This window comes from Nanorana parkeri, unplaced genomic scaffold (assembly GCF_000935625.1).
Source record: "Nanorana parkeri isolate BGI_ZX_2015 unplaced genomic scaffold, ASM93562v1 scaffold1169, whole genome shotgun sequence".
NCBI classification, from domain to species: domain Eukaryota; kingdom Metazoa; phylum Chordata; class Amphibia; order Anura; family Dicroglossidae; genus Nanorana; species Nanorana parkeri.
In genome coordinates this window covers 274,848-299,160 of record NW_017307437.1, presented here as the reverse complement: position 1 = coordinate 299,160, position 24,313 = coordinate 274,848, and the positions used below count along the sequence as shown (strand labels likewise).

Genomic DNA, 24,313 nt, shown 5'->3' with positions numbered 1-24,313 from the left:
GCATTGCCTACTTTGGTGGGCTGCATAACACCTATGCTTATGTTATAGGGTTGAGGAGAGGGGAAGATGTTCTGTAGCCCAGCAGAAACAGAATACCTCTACTTATGTTATGGAGATGAGGAGAGTAGATGAGTTCTGTAGTCCATCAGGGGGGAACACTGCTTGGGATTTCAGTGCAGCAGACGCAGCATTACTTAAGCAGGCTTTGCTTCACTTGTGCTTTGCTGACCTATTGTACATATATCACTGCATTTCTACCAGACAGGGACTGATTGAAAACAACAGACACTCAGCACTTTTTAATTAGGTGAAACACCCACAATGCTCCTCGTAGCCAGAGACCATGTAATCTAAGTTGTTATAGGTTTTAGGTTACATGTGGGGGGTCAGGACCAGCAATGCTTCACTCACGGTGTGAAAGAGTATCTTTTCTTTTATTCAGAATTATACTGTGATTTAATTATGCTGACATGTGCCCTGCCCCTTATGTGGCTTCAACTGACAGGTCCACTTTAAGCCAATTTGGTCATGCTGCTGTAATATGAAGAGCCGTGGCTTGCTTCCATCTGAAAGTGAATCACACGGCGCACGCATCCAGCTTTCATCTAACACAACAAAAAAGAATATTGAAGATTGAAGCCGCGCCTGAAAGATAAACACAAAAGACAATGGCACAAGACGCTGCCTAATAGACAGCTGAGATGACAACCAGAACCTAAAATAAATATCCGTGAATTTGTTTTTTGCCACATGCCACAGACCCGAGCAACAGAGCACAGCGTTTGAGGGTTCAAAGGAGCACGCAGGCCAATGCATTAGAGAATCTCAGAGGTCTATTGTCCACTTTTGGGTGGTCCATGCTGTACATTTCTTGCAGATGTTGGTGGTCCACAGTTTGTGAAACAATGAACTAGAGGCTTACACAACCGGATGAGGATCCTTATTTAAAAAAGGTTCTCTCCAAGCCACGTGATTGTAATTTTTTAATTGCATACCCTTGCAGTGGGGGCCCCTCCAGTGTAAGGGTTAAAGGTGCGTTAAGTTTAGGTGTAGAGGAATAAGGTGTAATATTTAGCTTACCCCTCGCTCTGGCAGGCTTTCTCTACGCCTGGGGTAGGCAACCTTGGCGCTCCCATCATGCCTCTGGAGGTCATACCTGTGGCTTTCAGAGTTTTGCAAAGCCTCATGGGACTTGTATTTGTACCACAGCTGGAGTGTCCAGGTGGTCTACCTCTGCTCTGTGCTGTGCGAATGATCTCCCAAAAGCCTCTTCTCTTTGGTGCTGCGGTCAGCGGTACTGACATCAGGTACAATGCAGAACCATTGTACGTGTGGACAAGGAGGGGGAGCCACAACCCGAAATGTCAGAGAGCAGTGGAGAGTGCCAGAGTGAGGAATTAGGCAAGTAGTACACCTTATTCTTCTACCCCTAGATTTAAAATGCGTTTAACCCTTGAAATGTTGGGGGGCCCCACTGCAAAGGTAATTTTTTTATTCTATAGTTTAGCTTGCAGCAAATCAGATTAGAAAATTAAAGTCACGTGACTGAAAATAAAGATCTCCCACATTCTGTAAAACTCTGATTTGAGCTTATACGGAAAGCATTCCTTGAAGGTCTTAAAATGCCACCTTAAAGCCACCAAATAGCTTGGTTTGGTTTTTCTGGTTCAGGTTACCACCATTTCTGGAAACAAAAATCATCAACTTATTCCTATTAATACCATTGGCAACCAGTCCACTTTTCCCCTAGCCAGGCCAGTAAATTACCTGCCATGTGGCAACCCTAGGTTCCGAAAATGAAAGCAGACATCTGATTGCTATGGAGCAAGGCTGAGCAGTGCAAGGACCATTTGACAAGGTGCTGAGAGTAACTGGTGGCTCTCCATCTCTTGAAAGTTCCAGCATATCAGAGTCCCTTTCCTTGCACAGCTCACCCAAATCTGCCACACCGTGGCTCCCTCAAAGGCCGGCTCTCCTCCACACACTGAGCTCTTGTGTGCAAATGGGACACTTTGGTCACCTGTAGTAGCTTCTCATTTTCTGTCCTGGATTAATGACAATTCTGGTTGCCATGCCATGCACAGGGCCGAGAAATAGCCACCGTTGTGGTTTTTTTTTTAACTATTTGCCAATGTTGGCGAGAGGGCACAATGGGAAAATCTCAAAACTTGTGAGACGTTATTTTCTTATTCAAGCCAGAAGATCTGAATAACAATACTTCCCGGGGTAAGACTTGCCGCCCAAAGAAACCGACGCACCTCATACACTAGATAATGAAATGAATATGACATTGATTCCTCTATTGTTAGAAACTTTTACAACTTTGTTTTTTTTTTTACACGCCCCGTGTCCTCGCCATCTGCGTTATTTTTGATGATGGCGGTGCAATATTTTTTCCATCTGTCTTTCAAAGCTATTTATACCTGATGATCCTTTGGTCTCATGTTTCATTATGACCCTTTATTGCTCTTCCTCCCATCTCTCTATCTCTCTCTGTAATTGTCTCGGATTTTTTATTGCATTTTTTAGATTGTATATTATTTTCACTCTCCTGTATTGCTGACCAAGACATCTCCTTGATTGTTTCTCTGTTGTCTATCCTCCTGCCAGCACTATCTTTGGATATATTCCTATAAAAGCTTCTCTTGCTTTCACAATCTTTTCTTTCTCTTATCATCACTGCTAGGTATGTTAGCACAAAGCACTTAAAAACTGAACTCCAGGCAGATGGCTAAATACGCGAATGAAATACATATAAGGGGGCTGTTATACCTGCCAAAGGGTTGAATTGTCTGTCCAGCCCTGAGATTTACACAGGGCAGAAAATCTGATCATTTTCTGCTGCAGTAAAGTAACATTTACCGGTCTTTTCGATCCCCCAGCCTGTGATTGGACAGCAAAGGAGAAGTAGAAGACTGAGCTCTCTGGATCTCCGCTCTCCAGAGAAGAATGAAGTCACCATCGCACCGAATTCCACCTGATTGATCCGTCTTTATTGAAGTCAGATAGTCATGGTATCAGAGTGAAATACAACATTTCGGAACCACATACGGTTGCTTCATCAGCAAACAATGTGATACAACGAGTCTATCCCATTGTTTGCCTGATGAAGGACCTGAATGTGGTTCCAAAAGATTGGGTTTCACTCTGATACCATGACTATCTGCCATCAATAAAGACAGATCAATGAGGTGGAATTCAGTGTGCTGGTGACTTAATTCTACTAATTGTTCTATGCGGTGCCGTCCACTGGTCACTACAGCACCCACCAGAGCAATTTGGAGTGGGCTATTGGTCAGGAGTGCGTTGGGACATCCCTAAGATTTGATAGTGAAGGAAAAACACCTTTTAATAAAAAAAGATATTAAAAAATTGCCCTAACAAAATGAAGACTTTATCACAGCATACAACCAAGAGAAACCCCTCAAGAGTAACCAGGTCGACAAGAGGAGAGATGGAAGCAAAGATGGAATCCTCTTGAGTCAACATTACGTTAAACCATGGAGGAAGGCTACCTTGGCACTCCAGCTGTGGTGACAGTACAAATCCCATCATACCTCTGCCTCTGGGAGTCATGTCTGTGGTTGTCATTCTTGCAATGCCTCATGGGACTTGGATGTAGTTTTATCAGCAATTGCCAAGTCAGCTTTTCCTAACTCCAGTCCTCAAGGACCAATAACAGGTTTCATTTTCTAGACTGCCAGAGAATCTGGGAAATAGGAACTGTCACTGGTCCCCACGGACTTGTTTTGGATAAAGTACACTAAAGAACTACCCCGCTCCCCTCTAAGCTTAAATGGCGCCTCCCAAATTTGGAAAGGTATTTCGGAACTATTCTGCCTAATGGTGGCCAGCCACATATCAATAGGATCATTCAATTGATTATTCACCACTCCAATCCAATCTGATCAAATAATTAGAAATCAGGGCATGTAACCAAGAGAAACCTCTCTAGGGTAATCAGGTCACATTTGCAGTTGCTGAACACACTGTCACTAGGCAACCAGCAACAGGAGAGATGGAGGCAGAGATGGAAACCTCTTGAGTGGACAGAGCAATTAACCATGGAGAAAGGCAACCTCGGCACGCCAACTGTGGTGACACTACAAATGCCTCTGGGGGTCATTCCTGTGGCTGTCAGAGAGCCTTGCAATTCTTCATGGGACTTGGATATAGTTTCACCACTGCTGGAGGGCCATGGTTGCCCTCCTCCATGGTCTAATGCACTGTCCACTCAAGAGGTTTCCATCTTTGCTTCCTTCTCTCTTGTTCCCAGCTGCCCAGTGAGAGTGTGTTCATATGTGACCTGGTTACCCTTCAGAGGTTTCTCTTGGTTATATGTCATTATAAAGTCATCATTTTATAAGTACGATTTTATAACTTTATTTAAAGGTGTTTTACATGCACTATCTGGGCACTCTGTTTTGTTCTTTTATGGTCAGTTATATGTCCTTTGGGCATACAGAGATCTAGCAAGGAGAAGCAGTTCCGCCTAGGTACCAGAGAAGTGACATATAAAGATTTGATCTATTTCATGAAAACAAAATATAAACATGTATAGAAAGGTGAACAAAATTGCACCGCCATTATCAAAAATAGCGCGGATGGTGAGAACATGGGACGTGTGAAGAAAATGTAAAAAAAGCTGGAAATAGAGGAATAAAGGTTTAATTTAATATCTTGTAGGTGAAATGGGTGGGAGTAAGAAGAGCGTCTGCTATCCCCACATAGGATAGAACTAAAGATTCAATGAAAGGGGCCGTTTTATACAATAGAGCCATAGCAACCAATCCGATACTTGACTTCTCGCTGTGCATTATGGGAGAGTGAAATTTAGAATGTGATTGATCACTTTGAGGTACACAGACTGAGCAGCCATTGCCTTTAGACATGTTAAGAAATGATGTTAATTCTATAATGTGTTTTTATGATTATTGTGTGAACTGACCAATGTTTCTGTCAGGGTGAAGGCCACCATTTAGTAGGGAGGGTATTTCCGAGGTGCACCAGGATTCAGTGCCAGTAACTTGAATGCTGCATCCGAGTGCACCCATAAACCTACTAAATGATGACCTGCCTCACAAAATGACCTTTATTAAAGTGCACCTGTCTATTAGCACATGAGGAATTTTTAATGTCAGTATGTCTGTTGTGATTTGATTTATGCAGTAAATTTATAGCTTGTACCAGCTTCAGTAGACAGCTTGCATGAAAGATTCCCCCTGCTCCCTCCCCCCCCCTTGGCTGTTCCCTCCCTGGCGGACCTCCGCGTCACCATGTAAAGTGGTACTTGTGTTTTGCTTGTGACCTTGTGCTGTTTTTTCCAAACCCTTCTCGTCTGTTCCACCCTGCAGCCTGCGACTGCCATCCTGTTGGTGCGGCCGGCAAAACCTGTAATCAGACCACGGGCCAGTGTCCCTGCAAAGATGGCGTGACTGGCATAACGTGCAATCGATGTGCCAAGGGCTACCAACAAAGCCGCTCGCCCATTGCCCCCTGCATAAGTATGTCTCGTCAACTTTATATGTCGTACAAACTACTAACCAGCAATGCCATTTACTCTAGACCTTAAAGAGTGTCCGGAATGTTGTCAAAGGGTCTTGAGGTGACAACCAATGGGCTTCAGATATAAGTCAGAATAGGTGCCATCAGCCACAGTGGCCACCCAGATCCTTCTCTTCATTTTCCAGTGCTAGAAGTAGGAATTCTTCCTTATACATGAGGCCTGTGAGCTTTCCATTGTGTTGAACTACAGTTCATGGATATATAGACTGTTGCCTATCAACAAGCCTGTGACATCACCGAGAAGCAATACGATGTCACTGGCTCCTACTTTTTCTTTGGCATTCTCTTGAACTTTTGGTAAACTCAAAAAGATGGCTGCCAGGTGGAAGGACCGTGGCCGCCGCTTTAACAGTCAAGAGGTGATGCAACAATTTGGAATCAGTTGAGCTAGTTATGAGTCAAAACAGCTAAGAAAACAGAAGTCTAATTACATTTCCTATTACAAACATTGCAGAGGCAGCCATTTTGGTCAATGGGCTCATCAACTGACTTATCTTTAAATATCAGCCTACTGAATCTTTAGGCAGAACCTCTGAGTAGCTTGGCCACATCCTTGGGTCATTGACTCATCCAGGGAAGAGCTATGAACCCTCTCTAAGTGAATGGCATTGTTCTCTACCAAATGTCTCCTACTAACAATGTGTGATGTGATTGTGAGTTAATATATAGAGGACGAGAGCCTGGCATGGGATTCACTGACCGGGCCATAACCCGTACCAGGCAATAGATGGTGGCCAGTCAATGTAGGACGAGAGGATCTCCACTCTGAATGAACGTTATCAGCAATTGCCCATTCAGCTTTTCCTAACACCAGTCCACAAGGACAGGTTTAATTTTCTAGATTTCCAGAGAATCTGGAATATATGAACTGTCACTGGTCCACGAAGACTGGTTTGGGATAAAGTGGCCTAAGGAATGACTCCTCCCACCTCCTGAGCTCCAATGCGTCTCCCACGCCATCAAATCCAGTAGGAAGCATTCTGCCCCGTGGTGGCCAACCACATTTCAATATGATCATTCCACACTCCAATCCAATTTGATCCGATGCACTAAAAATAATTTGCTTGTACCCAGATGGATCACAAATCACTGTGTGAATGACCACCAAAAGGATTATTTTTTACCTTCCTGCTGGCAGTCACCCCAATCGGCTAGGAAGATGTTCAGCTGAGCTACCAATATCACTAGTAATCAATTGTTAATTGCTGACCACTAAGCAGATGGAACCAATGGCTGCCCATAGGAGAACGCTCCTGAAGTGACCTATAGTAGCAACCAATCTTGCATCACAACACAATCCTCCAATTGATACACCGTGCTACCTGTGTAGTTTCCTCCATAGGGAGTCATTGGTTCCATCTTTTTAGGTATTCTTTATTCTGATCAATTTTATTATCATGACTAAGCTATTACAAATTCTTCTGTGTGCCTACAGAGGTCACTGCCAGTAACTAGATTTCTCCATAAAAGGAGATTAAAATTGCCCTATTACCCACCTGACACCCCTCCTGCTTGACATAGCGGGGTAAACTCCAGAGCTCCGAGGCAGCAGCTCAGCCCCCAGTGTGCTCAAGAGTTTGCACAGCTTCCTGCTGCACCATAGCAGTTGAGCTAAGGCAAAGTTTGAGGTGCCTATAGTGAACACAAGTTGTCCTCAGGGTCCAGGGCACTCTAGGAAGGAGTCCTGTTCAAATGTGTCCACAGACACTGATTGAAAGGGGGGGGGGTCAGGTTTTGTTGCTGATTGGTGGAATTTTCCCTCCTGTCCCCCAGAAGTCAACTAAGTTGCCAATTAAAATCTAGAATTGAAGCAACACACTGTGACATTCAAGTCCAAAGAACTGTTTATTCTAATGACCGTCTGTTTAAAAAAAATCAATGCGCTTCAGAGGCTGTAACTCCATCTTCTTCATCAAGGCTGAAGAATATGAAACAATGCATCACGTACGTGGACTCAGTAGTCAATATATGGATGAGGATCACGAAAATGCTTTGTGTTGCACAGCATCAGGCAGCAGCTTGCTTCATATTCCCTAGCCCTGATGAAGCTATAGCCCCCAAAACGTGTTGGCTTTTAACAAAAAAACATGCCATTGGAGTAGACGTGGACTTGAAATATATTGCTGTGTCTCTTCAATTCTAAACTAAATTTTGATCATCTCTGTTTCCTCATGGGGCTTCTCTTTCCTCTCCAGGGTATCTAATACCCTTAATGGGGCAACACAAGGCCTGGCCTGTTGGTTACACCCCCCTCCGATACTGTCCGAGGGCATCTGAGCATAAGAACCCATCCATCCCGATAGAAAGAGCTTCTCTGCCCACCGTTATGAGCAATATGGAGGAAAGAAAATGCCCGCTCTGATTGGCTTTTCCTTTAAAGGGAACCTGTCACCAATAAAGTAACACCTTATTGGATAAACTAACCTGTCGGTGACCCGTATTCATGCCGCAGTGTCACGCAGACTCTCCCACCGGCCGTTGTGATGAGTTCTCTCCGGCGGTCAGACCTGCTGAGGCAACATAAGCCTTCTGGTGTAGAGCCAGAGGGCTAAATAAATGGATGATTTTCAACTGCTGATGTAACATTGTAGAAGAAACAGCCGCCTTGCTTTTAATCTTCCCTCCAGTGTGTGACAGGTTCTCTTTAACGCTGCCTGAATATAGCTGCCATTAGCTCCCTGGCTGGCTCCTGTAGGCATATAGACTAACAAAGTCAATTCTACTAATATGATGCCTGCAATGTACAATGAGCGCTGCCATATAACAAACCGCTCCAGTTATGTGTTACCAAAAAAAAAAAAAATTAATCTATTTTTTTTCTTTCCGCACCGCTTGCCTTCCCCCCTCCACTACAGAAATCCCTGTAGCTCCTCCCACTACGGCAGCGAGCAGCACTGAAGAACCATCAGGTAGGAAAATCTGCATGATTGACTGTAGATACGTCTGTTTAACCTCATATGTGTTATCGCCGCTGAGCAGTATAATTGTTCAAGTGATTTCAAACTGTATCTGCATTAGTTACAGATGTCACGGGTCGGTATTTATTATCTCAATTTGGAAAGTTTTATGTCCCCCATTAAGTCACCTTACATCTGTCTTTATATTGAGAAATGCAATGCACCAACTGAAAGCTGACATCAGCCAGGCAGTGGGAGTGGTTTGATGGACAGGAGAAGGGAGGAGCTCAGGTGGGTGTCAGTACTGAGCAGTAGGCAGATGTTAACTCCTTCTGCCCCTAATCTGCATGTGAACCTAATGTTGGGGTACATGAACACATCCCCAGCATGGGGTTTTGTACTGGGTCCGGGTCATATGCAGTTTATGGTTGGAAGGGGTTAACACCATCTCTCTGCTGTGTACTGACACCCACTGAGAGCTCTCTCCTATAAACCCACGTGAGGTCCTTCCCCACTTACCCATCCAGCTACTCCCACTGCCAGGCTGACATCAGTTTTCAGCTTTTTAAGCGCCTATTGGGCTTTTACAGGTTTTCTAAGGACTTATAATGCTTTTATAGGCCGGAGTCCACTTTCAGTTCTTTTGTCATTTGTCATTGAGATATTGTCAAGGTCGGCCAACACATGCTGAAGCCGCTAAATTCAGCCTGCGCATCTAGGCATCAGTGACCTCTGGTCATGGAATAGGGTTAACCAGTGGTTTAAAGGGCCGGTAGGTCATCAGCAAGAGTTTGTAGAATAGGTTGTGTAAGTTGGTGTCGCCCTCCTATACAGCCATATAGCACAGTAGAGGGGTGACATGACAGTACGTGCTTTTACTTTGCACACAGGTATAGATCTGTGTGCTGCTTTTGTATTTAGCAGTTTGGTTAGAGCTCTCCTTTTAAATGCACCATGTAGGGCAGGGGTGTCAAACTCAATTTAATCGTGGGCCACATCAACATTATGGTTGCCCTCAAAGGGCCTGTAAGACTCTATAAATGTATCTAATCTTTATCATAATTTCCTCTGCATGCCATTATCACTGGTTTTAGTCATAACTTAATACCGAGATCTGAAAGTAGAAGTCTAGGAAACGGCCTGGTGGGCCGGATTCGGCCCCTGGGCCTTGAGTTTGACACATGTGACGTAGGGGATATTTATGGAAAATATCTGATAAAGACCCAGAAATGACGTCAATGCCGCCAATTAAAAATGTTACCTTTTTTTCTGTGGTTGACCGATCCATGTGGGTCACGTCTCCGACAACGCAGAAGTGAGGCTTTTCTTATTAGTGGCCCCTGGCAATTCACTTTCACCCCGCCCCCCTCCCCTTCCCCCCCGATTACAGAGGAATGAGGTGATAACATGTGCACGGTCACGCTTGTGTTTATACATATTTTTGGAAAAATACGGAGTCAGCCAGTTTTTTTAATTGGCGTGAAACGGCCTTCATGTGCTGAAATGGAAAATGAATTCTAATAATAGGGAACAAATATCTTCTAAAGCAAGCGGCTGTGGAATTTTAACAAAAACAAGGTGTGTAAAAGGCCAGAAGTGAGCGCGAGGTGTGCGGTGCTCCCGAAGGAGGCAGAAAAATCACTGGGTCCGCCTCATCTTGAGTACGCGGTGCGGTTTCGGTCGCCATCTCTCAGGGAAGACGTTCTTCGAGCTGGAGAGAGTTCAGCGAAGGGCTACAAAATGAAAGGGATGGAAGGCCTGAGTTATGAGGACCGCCTTCAAAATTTAAACGTATCGACTTAGAAAAGAGGCGATTAAGAGGGGACCTTATTGCAGTCCTTATTGCAGACCCCAATATTCGGAAAAAACTGTATTGAGAACACGGGGACACAACAAGAGGTTAGAGGAAAAGGGGGTTCAATCTTAGAATTCGTAGGGGTTTTTTTAACTCTGAGAGTAGTGACATTTTGGAACTCCCTTCCACAGGCGGTTGTCTCCACCGAGAGTTTTTGATACATTCAAGAAACTTCTTGATGCGTTTCTTACCTCACTTCATATACAAAAATATGGGCAGTGTTAGAGCCATACAAATATAGACGCACAATAACGCACTCACATAGATTGAATTGGATGGACCCTTGCCTTTATTCAACCTTACCTACTATGTTACCTCTGTATCTGACTGCGGGCGCCAGGCTGTGCCCACCGTATCAGCTAAAGGTACAATAACTTTATTATCAATACTATATTCTGCAGAGGGAGGAATCACAATAAAGAGAGAGAGAGAGCGCGTTGGTGTATCGTGCATCTGTGTGCCTTACTACCAGTGCTGCTTGGTGACCAGTCTCTGTTGTTAGACTGGTATGTGCCTAACCTCCCCCTTATAGTCCCCCGCTGTGCAACCTGAACATCTGCACCACATGATGCCACCAGCACAACTCTCTACTGGACCAGGATCGTTCTGCTGCCACATAGGAGTATGGGAAGCTGGAATTAGAGAAATGATACATAGAGAATATTTCTGACGTATCTGATTACAATATCCTCATATCAGGACAGTGGGCAAAAATCATTCCTTTATCCCCCACTACTCAAATGCACATCCAGAACCGCTGGTGTATAGTGCCATACAGGAGATAGAGCACAGCGTGGCCCCAGCTGTGATAATAATATATCTGAATGTCGTCCTAGATTCAGAATCCTTCCATATAAGAAATCCGTATAATCGAATGTCCAGCCAGCACTCTGAGATGTTATGTGTTGTGTCCATACATCTATGAATATCTCAATGAGTGGACTTCAAAGAGAGACTTTTCCATGAAAACAGATACTAAAGTACAATATTCCAAACGGGATTCCGCGACACTGAACTTCGGACTAGAGAATACAGGAGTATTGGCAATTCTTTCCATCTTGGCTACTTAAAGGAGAACTATGAGGTGAATGAAAATCGCGTTTATCCTCATAGTTGGAGCCGACGTGTGACAATGAAACTGTCACACGTCGGCTCAATAGATCGGGAAGTGAGTGAACACATAACGTCGCTCGCTCACTTCTCGATCATCTCCCTGCAGAGAGAGGTGACTGTCAGTCATGGCTCCCTGCAGGGATTGCCCCCCGTTCCGATCCTCCAGCGCTGACTGGAGGAACGGACGGGGGAGGGGGCGGGCACAGCTGGCTCTGCCTCTAGATAGGCAGAGCCAACTGTCACTCACACAACTGGGTGGATCTCAACAGTAATGTCTGGATCCGTCCCGGCTGCAGCGGTCTCAGTATACCGTGAGCTGTAGCTCGCAATATACTGAGCTTTTGGGTGACGGGAGGATGCTAGTATATGTCCTCCCGTGACCAAAAACACTTGGCCCATAGTTCTCTTTTAACTAATCAGATTTTGGCAGACGCCAATTTAGTTCTCCATAGGACAATGTCTTGGCCTAAAGACCTTTGCCCTCTTGCAGTAAGGCCAATCTAATCTACAGCTCATACATCTCACCCATCTAAGGGTAACCCATCTCAGTTCAGGGGGATTAAAAAGTTTATTGGACAGACCCAATGTGGTCCACAGCTTTGGATTTTAAACTGTTTACCATACTGCAGAGAATATGAGTTGTCCTAGATGTTGGTTCTTAATCACCGGTGTGCTATATTAATGGAAATTCCAAAGTTTGTTTTGTGCGTTTCCAAAATACTTGAAAAGTATCAGAACCACAACATGTCCCCCATCCTGAATTCTGTGCATCCATATAACATACTTTATGATTGTTGATGTTCCTCATGGAATTTAAAGTATGCTGTTAGTGTCACAACCTTTGTGCACCCATCGCTGTTACTGATCCTAACCAGTTTTGCCAGAAAAAAACAACCAATGCCATCAGGGGAAAGTTGGCCATGTGGTTGAGGCTGTAGATTAGACAGGCCTTATTACAAGAGAGCAAGGGACCTGATGTTTAGACATAGACCTATGGGGAGTCATCAATTCCTTGGCCCAGTTTTTATTTGTATCTCCCAGTGTTCATATGTTGGGAGTTCCTGATGGTTCTTTGAGTCTTCCGTCATTGCAGTGAAAAATGTGCTCATGTATGGTTCTGTGTAGACCACAGTCCAATGATGAGGTAATTTCTTCTCAGATCATTGTGGAATTTCTGTTGGATACTGAGGGCTCCAGGAATGGGTTTGGGTGCTTGCTAAGAGCTACCAGACAGTATGTTTTGTGATCACTCAGATCTTAACCTTGGCAAACGTCATTGAGGAACGTCAACGACTGATATTTCTTTGTGTGGCCGTCTTATGTAGACTATCACTCGAGCCATTGTAGCTTCTTATTGACCCAGCTTCTCAATTGTCAAAATTCCATTGAGAAGCTGATGGAAGAAAAGAACGGTGTAAAGACAAAGCCGGAGATGAGGTGATAGGTTGCACATGGTTTCCTCTTTGATGTGTTGTCTCAATAGAGATTTCTCTTCCTCGGTAGTTAAGAGTCAACGTTCCTTCCCTGGGTTCCTCGTCTCAGGATATAAGGGCTGAGTGCCATGTGACCAGGATGCCCGGATCTGGGAAATGAGGATGTGCCGGGCTGCAGTGTCCATGAGTGCTCTGCTGGGTCTATGTTTTGAATTGTTGCTCCAGTCCAGACATGCTCGACACGGTTCAGCAGACCCCCACACAGGCAAATACGCAGATTATCTGACAATGAGTGAAACAGCAACAACAAAAAAGAAAATCAGTGGGGGGTTTTTTTTCTGTGACAGTAAGAAGTTGATAATGGACGGGATGTAATAAAAATAAACAGTCCTGTGTGATCATGACACAGCTGAGGAAAAATTCCCCAGCACACCCGGGTCCACCCATCTACCAACCAAAACCTCTCACATGCTGGATGACCTTCAACCTTTATACATGTCATCTGTCAGCTTTCTTTTGTACCTTTGATTCCTCTACTCATGCAAAAGTCTTCCTGTCTCCTGAAGGCAGTCACCCATTGGACATGAGAGGACAACTTGCGTTCCTTGGAAAATTGTAGGTTGAATTTTTCAACTTCCATCATTTTATTTCTAAATCTATAAAAATGTAAAGGAGAACTGCAGTCAGGGTTATAAATGGGCACCAGAGATGATTTATTGCTGCTTCTAAAGAGAATTCCAATCACTTTTCATCATAAATACGTTAGGTGACTAGATATGGACCCACATCCTGCAGATAAGGTCATGCTCCACAAAAAGTATGGAGTCTGTGCTCTCAAAAATGGCCGCCCCCGACAACACCACCCCTTATCTCCCCACACACTTTGTAATCTGAGAAATAGCTGCAGGTCGCAGCTTAAACATTCATATGTATCCTACATAGTATAAAGGTTGATTTTTGTTTTAATTTACAAAAGTTTTTTGTTTTTTTTTAAGGAATACAAAGTATATATTCTAGATCAATAATACAGAAAATTCCAGTAAATGACTGCTATAGTATATATACTGCACATTACATTAGTGCAAAGGTCAACTTAGGGGGAGGTTGGGGTAAAGGGGTATGGGGACTCAGTGTAGGCTAAGGTTGGTTCTAAGGTATCACATGGAGGGGTTAGGAAATGTGAAGTTTCCCTGATGGGGATGGAATGCATAGTAAGGCTAGGGCATTTAGGGCAAGGGTGGGGTATAGGAGAGTCACAGGAACGAAGGATAGGGGGTATAATGGGGTGGGGTATATGAAGTGCATAGTAAGGATAGGGCATTTAGGGCAAGGGTGGAGTATATGGAATGCATAGTAAGGATAGGGCATTTAGGGCAAGGGTGGGGTATATGGAGTGCATAGTAAGGATAGGGCATTTAGGGCAAGGGTGGGGTATATGGAGTGCATAGTAAGGATAGGGCATTTAGGGCAAGGGTGGGGTATAGGAGAGTCCACCGTATCAGCTAAAGGTACAATAACTTTATTATCAATACTATATTCTGCAGAGGGAGGAATCACAATAAAGAGAGAGAGAGAGCGCGTTGGTGTATCGTGCATCTGTGTGCCTTACTACCAGTGCTGCTTGGTGACCAGTCTCTGTTGTTAGACTGGTATGTGCCTAACCTCCCCCTTATAGTCCCCCGCTGTGCAACCTGAACATCTGCACCACATGATGCCACCAGCACAACTCTCTACTGGACCAGGATCGTTCTGCTGCCACATAGGAGTATGGGAAGCTGGAATTAGAGAAATGATACATAGAGAATATTTCTGACGTATCTGATTACAATATCCTCATATCAGGACAGTGGGCAAAAATCATTCCTTTATCCCCCACTACTCAAATGCACATCCAGAACCGCTGGTGTATAGTGCCATACAGGAGATAGAGCACAGCGTGGCCCCAGCTGTGATAATAATATATCTGAATGTCGTCCTAGATTCAGAATCCTTCCATATAAGAAATCCGTATAATCGAATGTCCAGCCAGCACTCTGAGATGTTATGTGTTGTGTCCATACATCTATGAATATCTCAATGAGTGGACTTCAAAGAGAGACTTTTCCATGAAAACAGATACTAAAGTACAATATTCCAAACGGGATTCCGCGACACTGAACTTCGGACTAGAGAATACAGGAGTATTGGCAATTCTTTCCATCTTGGCTACTTAAAGGAGAACTATGAGGTGAATGAAAATCGCGTTTATCCTCATAGTTGGAGCCGACGTGTGACAATGAAACTGTCACACGTCGGCTCAATAGATCGGGAAGTGAGTGAACACATAACGTCGCTCGCTCACTTCTCGATCATCTCCCTGCAGAGAGAGGTGACTGTCAGTCATGGCTCCCTGCAGGGATTGCCCCCCGTTCCGATCCTCCAGCGCTGACTGGAGGAACGGACGGGGGAGGGGGCGGGCACAGCTGGCTCTGCCTCTAGATAGGCAGAGCCAACTGTCACTCACACAACTGGGTGGATCTCAACAGTAATGTCTGGATCCGTCCCGGCTGCAGCGGTCTCAGTATACCGTGAGCTGTAGCTCGCAATATACTGAGCTTTTGGGTGACGGGAGGATGCTAGTATATGTCCTCCCGTGACCAAAAACACTTGGCCCATAGTTCTCTTTTAACTAATCAGATTTTGGCAGACGCCAATTTAGTTCTCCATAGGACAATGTCTTGGCCTAAAGACCTTTGCCCTCTTGCAGTAAGGCCAATCTAATCTACAGCTCATACATCTCACCCATCTAAGGGTAACCCATCTCAGTTCAGGGGGATTAAAAAGTTTATTGGACAGACCCAATGTGGTCCACAGCTTTGGATTTTAAACTGTTTACCATACTGCAGAGAATATGAGTTGTCCTAGATGTTGGTTCTTAATCACCGGTGTGCTATATTAATGGAAATTCCAAAGTTTGTTTTGTGCGTTTCCAAAATACTTGAAAAGTATCAGAACCACAACATGTCCCCCATCCTGAATTCTGTGCATCCATATAACATACTTTATGATTGTTGATGTTCCTCATGGAATTTAAAGTATGCTGTTAGTGTCACAACCTTTGTGCACCCATCGCTGTTACTGATCCTAACCAGTTTTGCCAGAAAAAAACAACCAATGCCATCAGGGGAAAGTTGGCCATGTGGTTGAGGCTGTAGATTAGACAGGCCTTATTACAAGAGAGCAAGGGACCTGATGTTTAGACATAGACCTATGGGGAGTCATCAATTCCTTGGCCCAGTTTTTATTTGTATCTCCCAGTGTTCATATGTTGGGAGTTCCTGATGGTTCTTTGAGTCTTCCGTCATTGCAGTGAAAAATGTGCTCATGTATGGTTCTGTGTAGACCACAGTCCAATGATGAGGTAATTTCTTCTCAGATCATTGTGGAATTTCTGTTGGATACTGAGGGCTCCAGGAATGGGTTTGGGTGCTTGCTAAGAGCTACCAGACAGTATGTTTTGTGATCACTCAGATCTTAACCTTGGCAAACGTCATTGAGGAACGTCAACGACTGATATTTCTTTGTGTGGCCGTCTTATGTAGACTATCACTCGAGCCATTGTAGCTTCTTATTGACCCAGCTTCTCAATTGTCAAAATTCCATTGAGAAGCTGATGGAAGAAAAGAACGGTGTAAAGACAAAGCCGGAGATGAGGTGATAGGTTGCACATGGTTTCCTCTTTGATGTGTTGTCTCAATAGAGATTTCTCTTCCTCGGTAGTTAAGAGTCAACGTTCCTTCCCTGGGTTCCTCGTCTCAGGATATAAGGGCTGAGTGCCATGTGACCAGGATGCCCGGATCTGGGAAATGAGGATGTGCCGGGCTGCAGTGTCCATGAGTGCTCTGCTGGGTCTATGTTTTGAATTGTTGCTCCAGTCCAGACATGCTCGACACGGTTCAGCAGACCCCCACACAGGCAAATACGCAGATTATCTGACAATGAGTGAAACAGCAACAACAAAAAAGAAAATCAGTGGGGGGTTTTTTTTCTGTGACAGTAAGAAGTTGATAATGGACGGGATGTAATAAAAATAAACAGTCCTGTGTGATCATGACACAGCTGAGGAAAAATTCCCCAGCACACCCGGGTCCACCCATCTACCAACCAAAACCTCTCACATGCTGGATGACCTTCAACCTTTATACATGTCATCTGTCAGCTTTCTTTTGTACCTTTGATTCCTCTACTCATGCAAAAGTCTTCCTGTCTCCTGAAGGCAGTCACCCATTGGACATGAGAGGACAACTTGCGTTCCTTGGAAAATTGTAGGTTGAATTTTTCAACTTCCATCATTTTATTTCTAAATCTATAAAAATGTAAAGGAGAACTGCAGTCAGGGTTATAAATGGGCACCAGAGATGATTTATTGCTGCTTCTAAAGAGAATTCCAATCACTTTTCATCATAAATACGTTAGGTGACTAGATATGGACCCACATCCTGCAGATAAGGTCATGCTCCACAAAAAGTATGGAGTCTGTGCTCTCAAAAATGGCCGCCCCCGACAACACCACCCCTTATCTCCCCACACACTTTGTAATCTGAGAAATAGCTGCAGGTCGCAGCTTAAACATTCATATGTATCCTACATAGTATAAAGGTTGATTTTTGTTTTAATTTACAAAAGTTTTTTGTTTTTTTTTAAGGAATACAAAGTATATATTCTAGATCAATAATACAGAAAATTCCAGTAAATGACTGCTATAGTATATATACTGCACATTACATTAGTGCAAAGGTCAACTTAGGGGGAGGTTGGGGTAAAGGGGTATGGGGACTCAGTGTAGGCTAAGGTTGGTTCTAAGGTATCACATGGAGGGGTTAGGAAATGTGAAGTTTCCCTGATGGGGATGGAATGCATAGTAAGGCTAGGGCATTTAGGGCAAGGGTGGGGTATAGGAGAGTCACAGGAACGAAGGATAGGGGGTATAATGGGGTGGGGTATATGAAGTGCATAGTAAGGATAGGGCATTTAGGGCAAGGGTGGGGTATATGGAGTGCATAGTAAGGATAGGGCATTTAGGGCAAGGGTGGGGTATATGGAGTGCATAGTAAGGATAGGGCATTTAGGGCAAGGGTGGGGTATATGGAGTGCATAGTAAGGATAGGGCATTTAGGGCAAGGGTGGGGTATATGGAGTGCATAGTAAGGATAGGGCATTTAGGGCAAGGGTGGGGTATATGGAGTGCATAGTAAGGATAGGGCATTTAGGGCAAGGGTGGGGTATATGGAGTGCATAGTAAGGATAGGGCATTTAGGGCAAGGGTGGGGTATAGGAGAGGCAGAGGAATGAAGGATAGGGGCAGGAGGTATAATGGGGTGGGGTATATGGAGTGCATAGTAAGGATAGGGCAATTAGGCCAGGGTGGGGTATAGGAGAGGCAGAGGAACAAAGAGTGGGGGCAGGAGGTAAAATGGAGTGGGGGTGATTTGTAACTGGAGCTCTTCTTTAAAGCTACAATAGTATATACACATTACATTAGTGCAAAGGTCAACTTGGGGGGGGCTCAATGTAGGCCAAGGTTGGTTCTAAGGTATCACATGGAGAGGTTAGGAAATGTGAAGCTTCCCTGATGGGGTATCTCAGAGCAGCATGGAGTGCATAGTGTGGATGGGGTATAGGGGTAAAGGAACGAAGGAGGGGGGTTGATTATGACTGGTGCTCTCCTTTAAAGCTGAATTCAACAAATGAATGCAGTTCTGTATTCCATAGCACATTATGAAATGTAGTTTATATATATACAAGCTGTGTAAGTACCTTAATCTGATCTGGTATCAGCCTTTTGCTGATCCCCAGTACAGTAGAACTTAGACTGGGAGAGGCAGAAGCAGCACAAGGAGCCAATCAGTTGTGCTACAGTACAAGGAACATGCTGATAGGAGGAGAGAGCAGTGAAGTGAGCTTATCAGCCTTCTGCTGCTCCTGCTGCTCCTTTAACTGACCAGTCACAAGTCAAGGGAGGGACAAGACCTGTAGGTGTTACTGAACTACAGCAGAGAAATATCAGGCCCCCTCCCCTGCCAGACAAGGCTGTCGTGTCTGATAGAGCCGAGTAAATCTCAGGACTGGATGGACAGAAATGCAAACTCTTTTGGTTGGTAAAACATATCCGCATGTCATCTGTGTACTTAGCCGTTTGCCCGTAGTTCAGCTTTATGTTACCTATTGGCCGTGCTTCAGAGGCGGCCACCTTGCAGCGGCCATTGACGCAGGAAGCAGGAGATATAATGATAGGGAAGGAGAAGCCATTTAGTATATAGGTAAGAGGCAGCAGGCTGCAGTGACATCACTGAGCGAACAAGGACAAGTCCCAGAATCCAACCTGTCATTATGTGAACGCTGCAGTCAGGATAATGGCTGCCAAATGACAGGTACAGATCGCTCCCCCGTGGTACAGATATACGGCTAATCCTCCAGACATCTGAGGGGATTAGGACGACAATGTGGAGAAGGGCTCAGCGTGAAGTGTGGATGCCGATGTCGCCCCAGGCGCTTGTTTGAAGGCAAATAACCGCCGATAATAGTCCGAGCCGTCGTCAGGGTGGAATGTGAAACGCCGTGGAGGGCTTAATATCTCCGCTGACATGTTATCTGCATGCTGTCTATTTATCGCCATTTGATATCGCTCTTTCTCCAGACACGCGGAATCTCAAATTCACATTTGTTGGGCGCTGATGTCTTTAAATACCAATTGCAGTTTTTAACAAATCGGGTCCCCCAAGTGTCTCCAAACAAATGAATTTCTCTCATTTTGCTCCATTTTTGGGTCTGTTAAATATACAATTTAAAGCATTTTGTTACATCTGTTCCATGAATGCAAAAAAAAAAAAAAAAGTTGATAACTTCCTGTGCTGAATGTTATCAGTTACATTGTTCCCAGCTATGTCTGTTGACTACAGAACACTTAACCCTATTAGAGCAGAAGGTGTTCTGTAATCCTAACACTTCCTTTCCTAGGGTGACAACGCTACTCCTCCATAGACAGAGCTCAGTGAGTCCTGTCACCATAGGACAGGAAGTGTGTTATTGGCAGGATCACCAGGGGGAAAATAAAGGCAAAAAGAAAACGAATGCAGATCCTCTAAGGACTGGTAAGCTACACTATATTACATTCCTGTTCTTGGGGTTTTAATATCCTTTAAAAAGGGGCAAACTCACCCCTTGTTCAAATGTGGAGGTAGTCATGGGGAACCTGTATGCATTTGGAGCAACTTGGAATGCAAACCTCAGGACAGAAGCAAAACATGAATTTTAATCCTTTTCAAATCAAAGAAAAGTGCAAGTATCTACACAAAGGGAACATTGGGGATCATGATGGACCTGTTCTTGGATATTGAATTAACAGACATTGAAATACTTCCCTATTCTGGAGAAAATGCTGCTTCAGGCTCCCTCTTGTGTTGGCCACCTGACCAAAATCCTCCCCTTTATCAGGGATCATATGACCAAAAGCTTCTAGTTACATGACCAGCACTGGATGGAGCTTAGAGAAGCATCTTCCGCAAGGAAAGGAAAATGCTGTTCACCAATCCAGCCAGAACGGGTCACCTGACCAAAAGCCATCAGCATTTGGGACGTTCAAAGTTCATATTCGGTATTACTTTCCTTCATTAGGGATCATGTGACCATCTTTCTAGTTGTGTGACCAGCACTGGGTGGAGCTTAGAGCAGCGCTTTCTCCAAGGAAAGGAAAATTATGTTTAATGCTTCTGCTAGAACGGGTCACCTGACCAAAAGCCCTGAGCATTTGAGACATTCAAAGTTCTTATTCGGTATTACTTCCCTTCATTAGGGATCATGTGACCAACTGTTTCTAGTTGCGTGACCAGCACTGGATGGAGCTTAGAGCAGCGTGTTCTCCAAGGAAAGGAAAATGCCGTCTTACACTCCCGCCAGAACGGGCCACCTGACCTCAAGCCCTCACTATTTCAGACTTCCAAAGTGTACATTGGCTAATCTTCCCCTTTATTAGGGGTAAAGTGACCAACTGTTTCCAGTTGTGTGACCGGCACTGGATGGAGCTCACAGCAGCATTTTCTCCAAGGGAAGGCAAGTCCAAAAAGGTAACACTTTTTGAAAAACAACTGCCCCTAATATCCACGATGACCGTTTTCTGCACTGACCGCCACTCTGCACAGATCTACAGCTCCTCCCGTATCTCTTTCAGCTTCGTATTGCAGGGATTTTTCTTCTCTGCAACATCCTCCTTTGTGCAGTAATTAATCAGTGACTGTTTGAACTCGCTCTTTCCCAAGGTGCTCTGGACTCCTCAGCGTTTCGATGGCAATAGATAAACCCTCATCCGCGCCGGAGGCTGCCTCGTCTTCTCGGGCAGAATGCAGAGCTGGGTTTTGCGAAGAGCTCGCTCTCTCTCTCTCTCTTTTTTCTTGGCAGAGGTTTGAGGATTCCAATGAGTATTAGTAATTCTCTCTCTTTCTCCGCTTGCATTACATTACATTCAATTACTCGATCCGCGCAGGGCCGGAGCTGAGTGTGTAACTGCCTGAGAATGTGCTCGGTGTGGTGTTCAATGTGAGCTCGCTCTGTCTCATCAGGAGAATGCAATATTCTAAACACGCCGGGTCATGTTACGGCTTCTCTGCCATCTCCAGCAAGCATGGAAGACCTCTCCTTGCCGATTTTCCTTCGGTGTAGGGGCGCCCATACATATATATACGTTTTATTGTGTTTGTAACCAATCATCATCTTTGCTTCATACACCCACTGGTGTGCACGGCTGTCCATAATACTATTTGTACTGTGAGTCAGGTTAACCCCAGACTTGTAGGACCAGTGGACCATTTAAAGGCATGAGCTTCCTATTCCAATGCAGCGTTTCGCCTTTGGGTGCAGTACGGTTCAAACACATGTGTGCTCTGCGTTTGTGGTCGCCTTGAAGAGTAGAATAAGAGGGCAGGCTGCTTCCTCAAAAACTCAGAGCGCTCATCAACCCTACACAGTTTTATTCCATGGCACAGTCCTGACTTGCTTTTGAAGGCCATTTCAAACGCAAGTGAAACCCTAGAACAACAGAGCCGCTCTACGCGAGCCCTGTGACTGGTCTCTACTGAGTGACCTGTCTGGAAATGGCGGCCCATGGCTCCAGCCACCACAGTCCACAGACATGTGCATACCCTTCATAAACAACAAAGCAAGCAATCTATTGCCAACCAATGCAGGCATCTATGGACTTTATCTCTTTATTCTCAACTTGGCCAAAGACCCAAACAAAGCCAGACTGCACAAATCCACCCACCACTAATCATACTTCAACGCGCATGCAGTGCACTGCAATGGACTCCAAGGGCCTAAAAGATTCCTCTATTCCCCTATACAAAGCGTAGCGAATACTGAGAACATTGGGCCTGGTGCACCCAGACCACATAGCTCCTCAGACTGCCAGGGAAAATTATTTTCTGATTAGCTTCCAAGCTTGGGTTTCTCATGAGATCTGCATACCCAGAAAATAAAATTGAAATGGCTGATGATCTCCAGACTTGCTGGACAATACATTGATTGATTTGTTTCAGGCAAACAGGACCATTGGTGTCTAGTCACCTTTGTGTAATGTCGTTCTGCAGATTTCCTCAGTATTGTCTGAAGAAACGGGGCCTAACGGGATGTCTGCCACCTTGAAGGGTGCTTTGTGGAGAATACATGGTCAGGTGTGACCTGTCAATTTCCCGCGCCAACATGTGCATCATGCTCACCAAACTTTCAAATGGATTAATGCAATCAACCAGAAGTGTATATATATATATATATATATATAGTAGAAAAGTTGGTGGGTTGCCCCAATTTTTGTGTGTGTATGGCCGCTAAGCTTTTTTCTACTTTCCAGTGGGACTGAAAAAGAACTGAAATGAATATTGCGCAATATTTTGGTGGGAGTTGGAGAAACCCAGATAGAACGAGGTGGAAAATCCAATTGCTTTCTTTGAGATTTCTTGCCAGGGTTCCGGAGTTCAAACAATTTCTATTCAATTACAGTTATTCTTTCATTGCATTAAATCTACTGCAATCCATAAAATTGTGTACAGGTCATATTCATCAATGGCAGGTTGCAGGTTTCTTCTTTCAACCATTATTGAAATCTGGTTGAAATGTGATTTGCTTGAAAGGTCCTCTTTGCTATCTGCCCAAGCAGCATGAAGAACGAGGTGTCTTCTACACAGAGACTGGACACATTCCATTCATCACACTGGAGGAAAATTTACTTTTTCTAAACGGACTCCAAACACCATTTTGGTTTCTTAAATATTACTGGCGATTGTTTTTCAAAAAGACCTGAAATGTCCTTCTTTTGGCCATGAATCTATTCACACCTTTTACTGCCTTGATTGTCTCTCTTCACTTTTACAAGGTGAGAGCAAGTCATCTACGCCTCAGTGGGTCTCATCCTGACAATGTACACGTATTATTTCTATACATCCATTGGCTTCATACACATTCCAGCACAAAGATTGTGAGGGATTACAATGGATTCTCCCTGTCCCCAATGGGCCACCCCCGTAGTCCAAAATTTAGCAATGGCTGGCCCAGACAATAGGACAGTCCAGGGGTCTCACGGGGGGTTAGACGTTAGGTGAAAGAGACCACCGGAGGTGGAAGACACAAGACTTGTCCATACATTAGCATCATTGTCCTGGGGGATTCTCTGCAGCGTATTGTATAGGAAGAACAATGGCCGGTTCTGTGGAGGGCTGAATCCCTTCTTTACCCAAAGCCATTGTTGGGGATATGTATCAATCAGCCCCCTTCATGCTGACAGTAACTTCTACAGCTTTCTCCTATGGCGATTTTTTGCCGCCGCAACAGAGCCCTCGTTAAATTGATCTTTTCCTGTTTGTAAAAACAAATGCGCACCCCAAAAATTACGAACCAGATGAAAAAATTAGCAGCATTCTGGCCAATATCATGAAAGTCTGTAATGGAACTTGGGCAAGTGACTCGTACGCCCTTTATTGCCAGGGATAGTAAACAAAAACAAAAAAAAAGGAAATCTTTTTAGAAAACACTTGAGTGGCAGCCGAAAGCTTGTGCTGACCAGATAGGAGAATGTTCTGTGTACATCTAATGTCAGGTGTCTACTGCCTTCCTGCGGCTCCATTAGAGAGATTTCCCCACACTTCCTGTCCCGGTGACACTTTATAGCTTCTAAACCCACAACCAAAGCAGGCTGTGAATCTCCTTATTACTATCAATCTCCCAAAATCCTTTATGTCCAAATTTATTTACTTTAAAACCATGATGAAGGGGCCCTGAAACCCTGTAACACGTTGGGATTGATGAAGACCTTTGTATCTAATAAACTTATTCTCGACTATAAGGATCTAGTGGCACTCTCATTTCTCTTCATTGAATACCTTAGGACTGGAGCACTAGAGAGTTTCCTATATTTAAATACAGTT

At 44.4% G+C, this 24,313-nt stretch overlaps 1 protein-coding gene across 2 annotated transcripts in view; it reads left to right on the top strand.

The window, feature by feature from the left end:
- Positions 1–24,313, top strand: part of NTN1 (netrin 1) — an 85,969-nt gene that overhangs the window by 47,518 nt on the left and 14,138 nt on the right. Inside the window, exons 4-5 of one of the 2 annotated variants that reach the window (XM_018568302.1) lie at positions 5,355–5,504; positions 8,421–8,474. In XM_018568302.1, coding sequence (XP_018423804.1) covers positions 5,355–5,504; positions 8,421–8,474 — 204 coding nt within the window. The remainder of the gene's footprint in view (positions 1–5,354; positions 5,505–8,420; positions 8,475–24,313) is intronic. The other variant, XM_018568303.1, reaches the window with a different exon arrangement.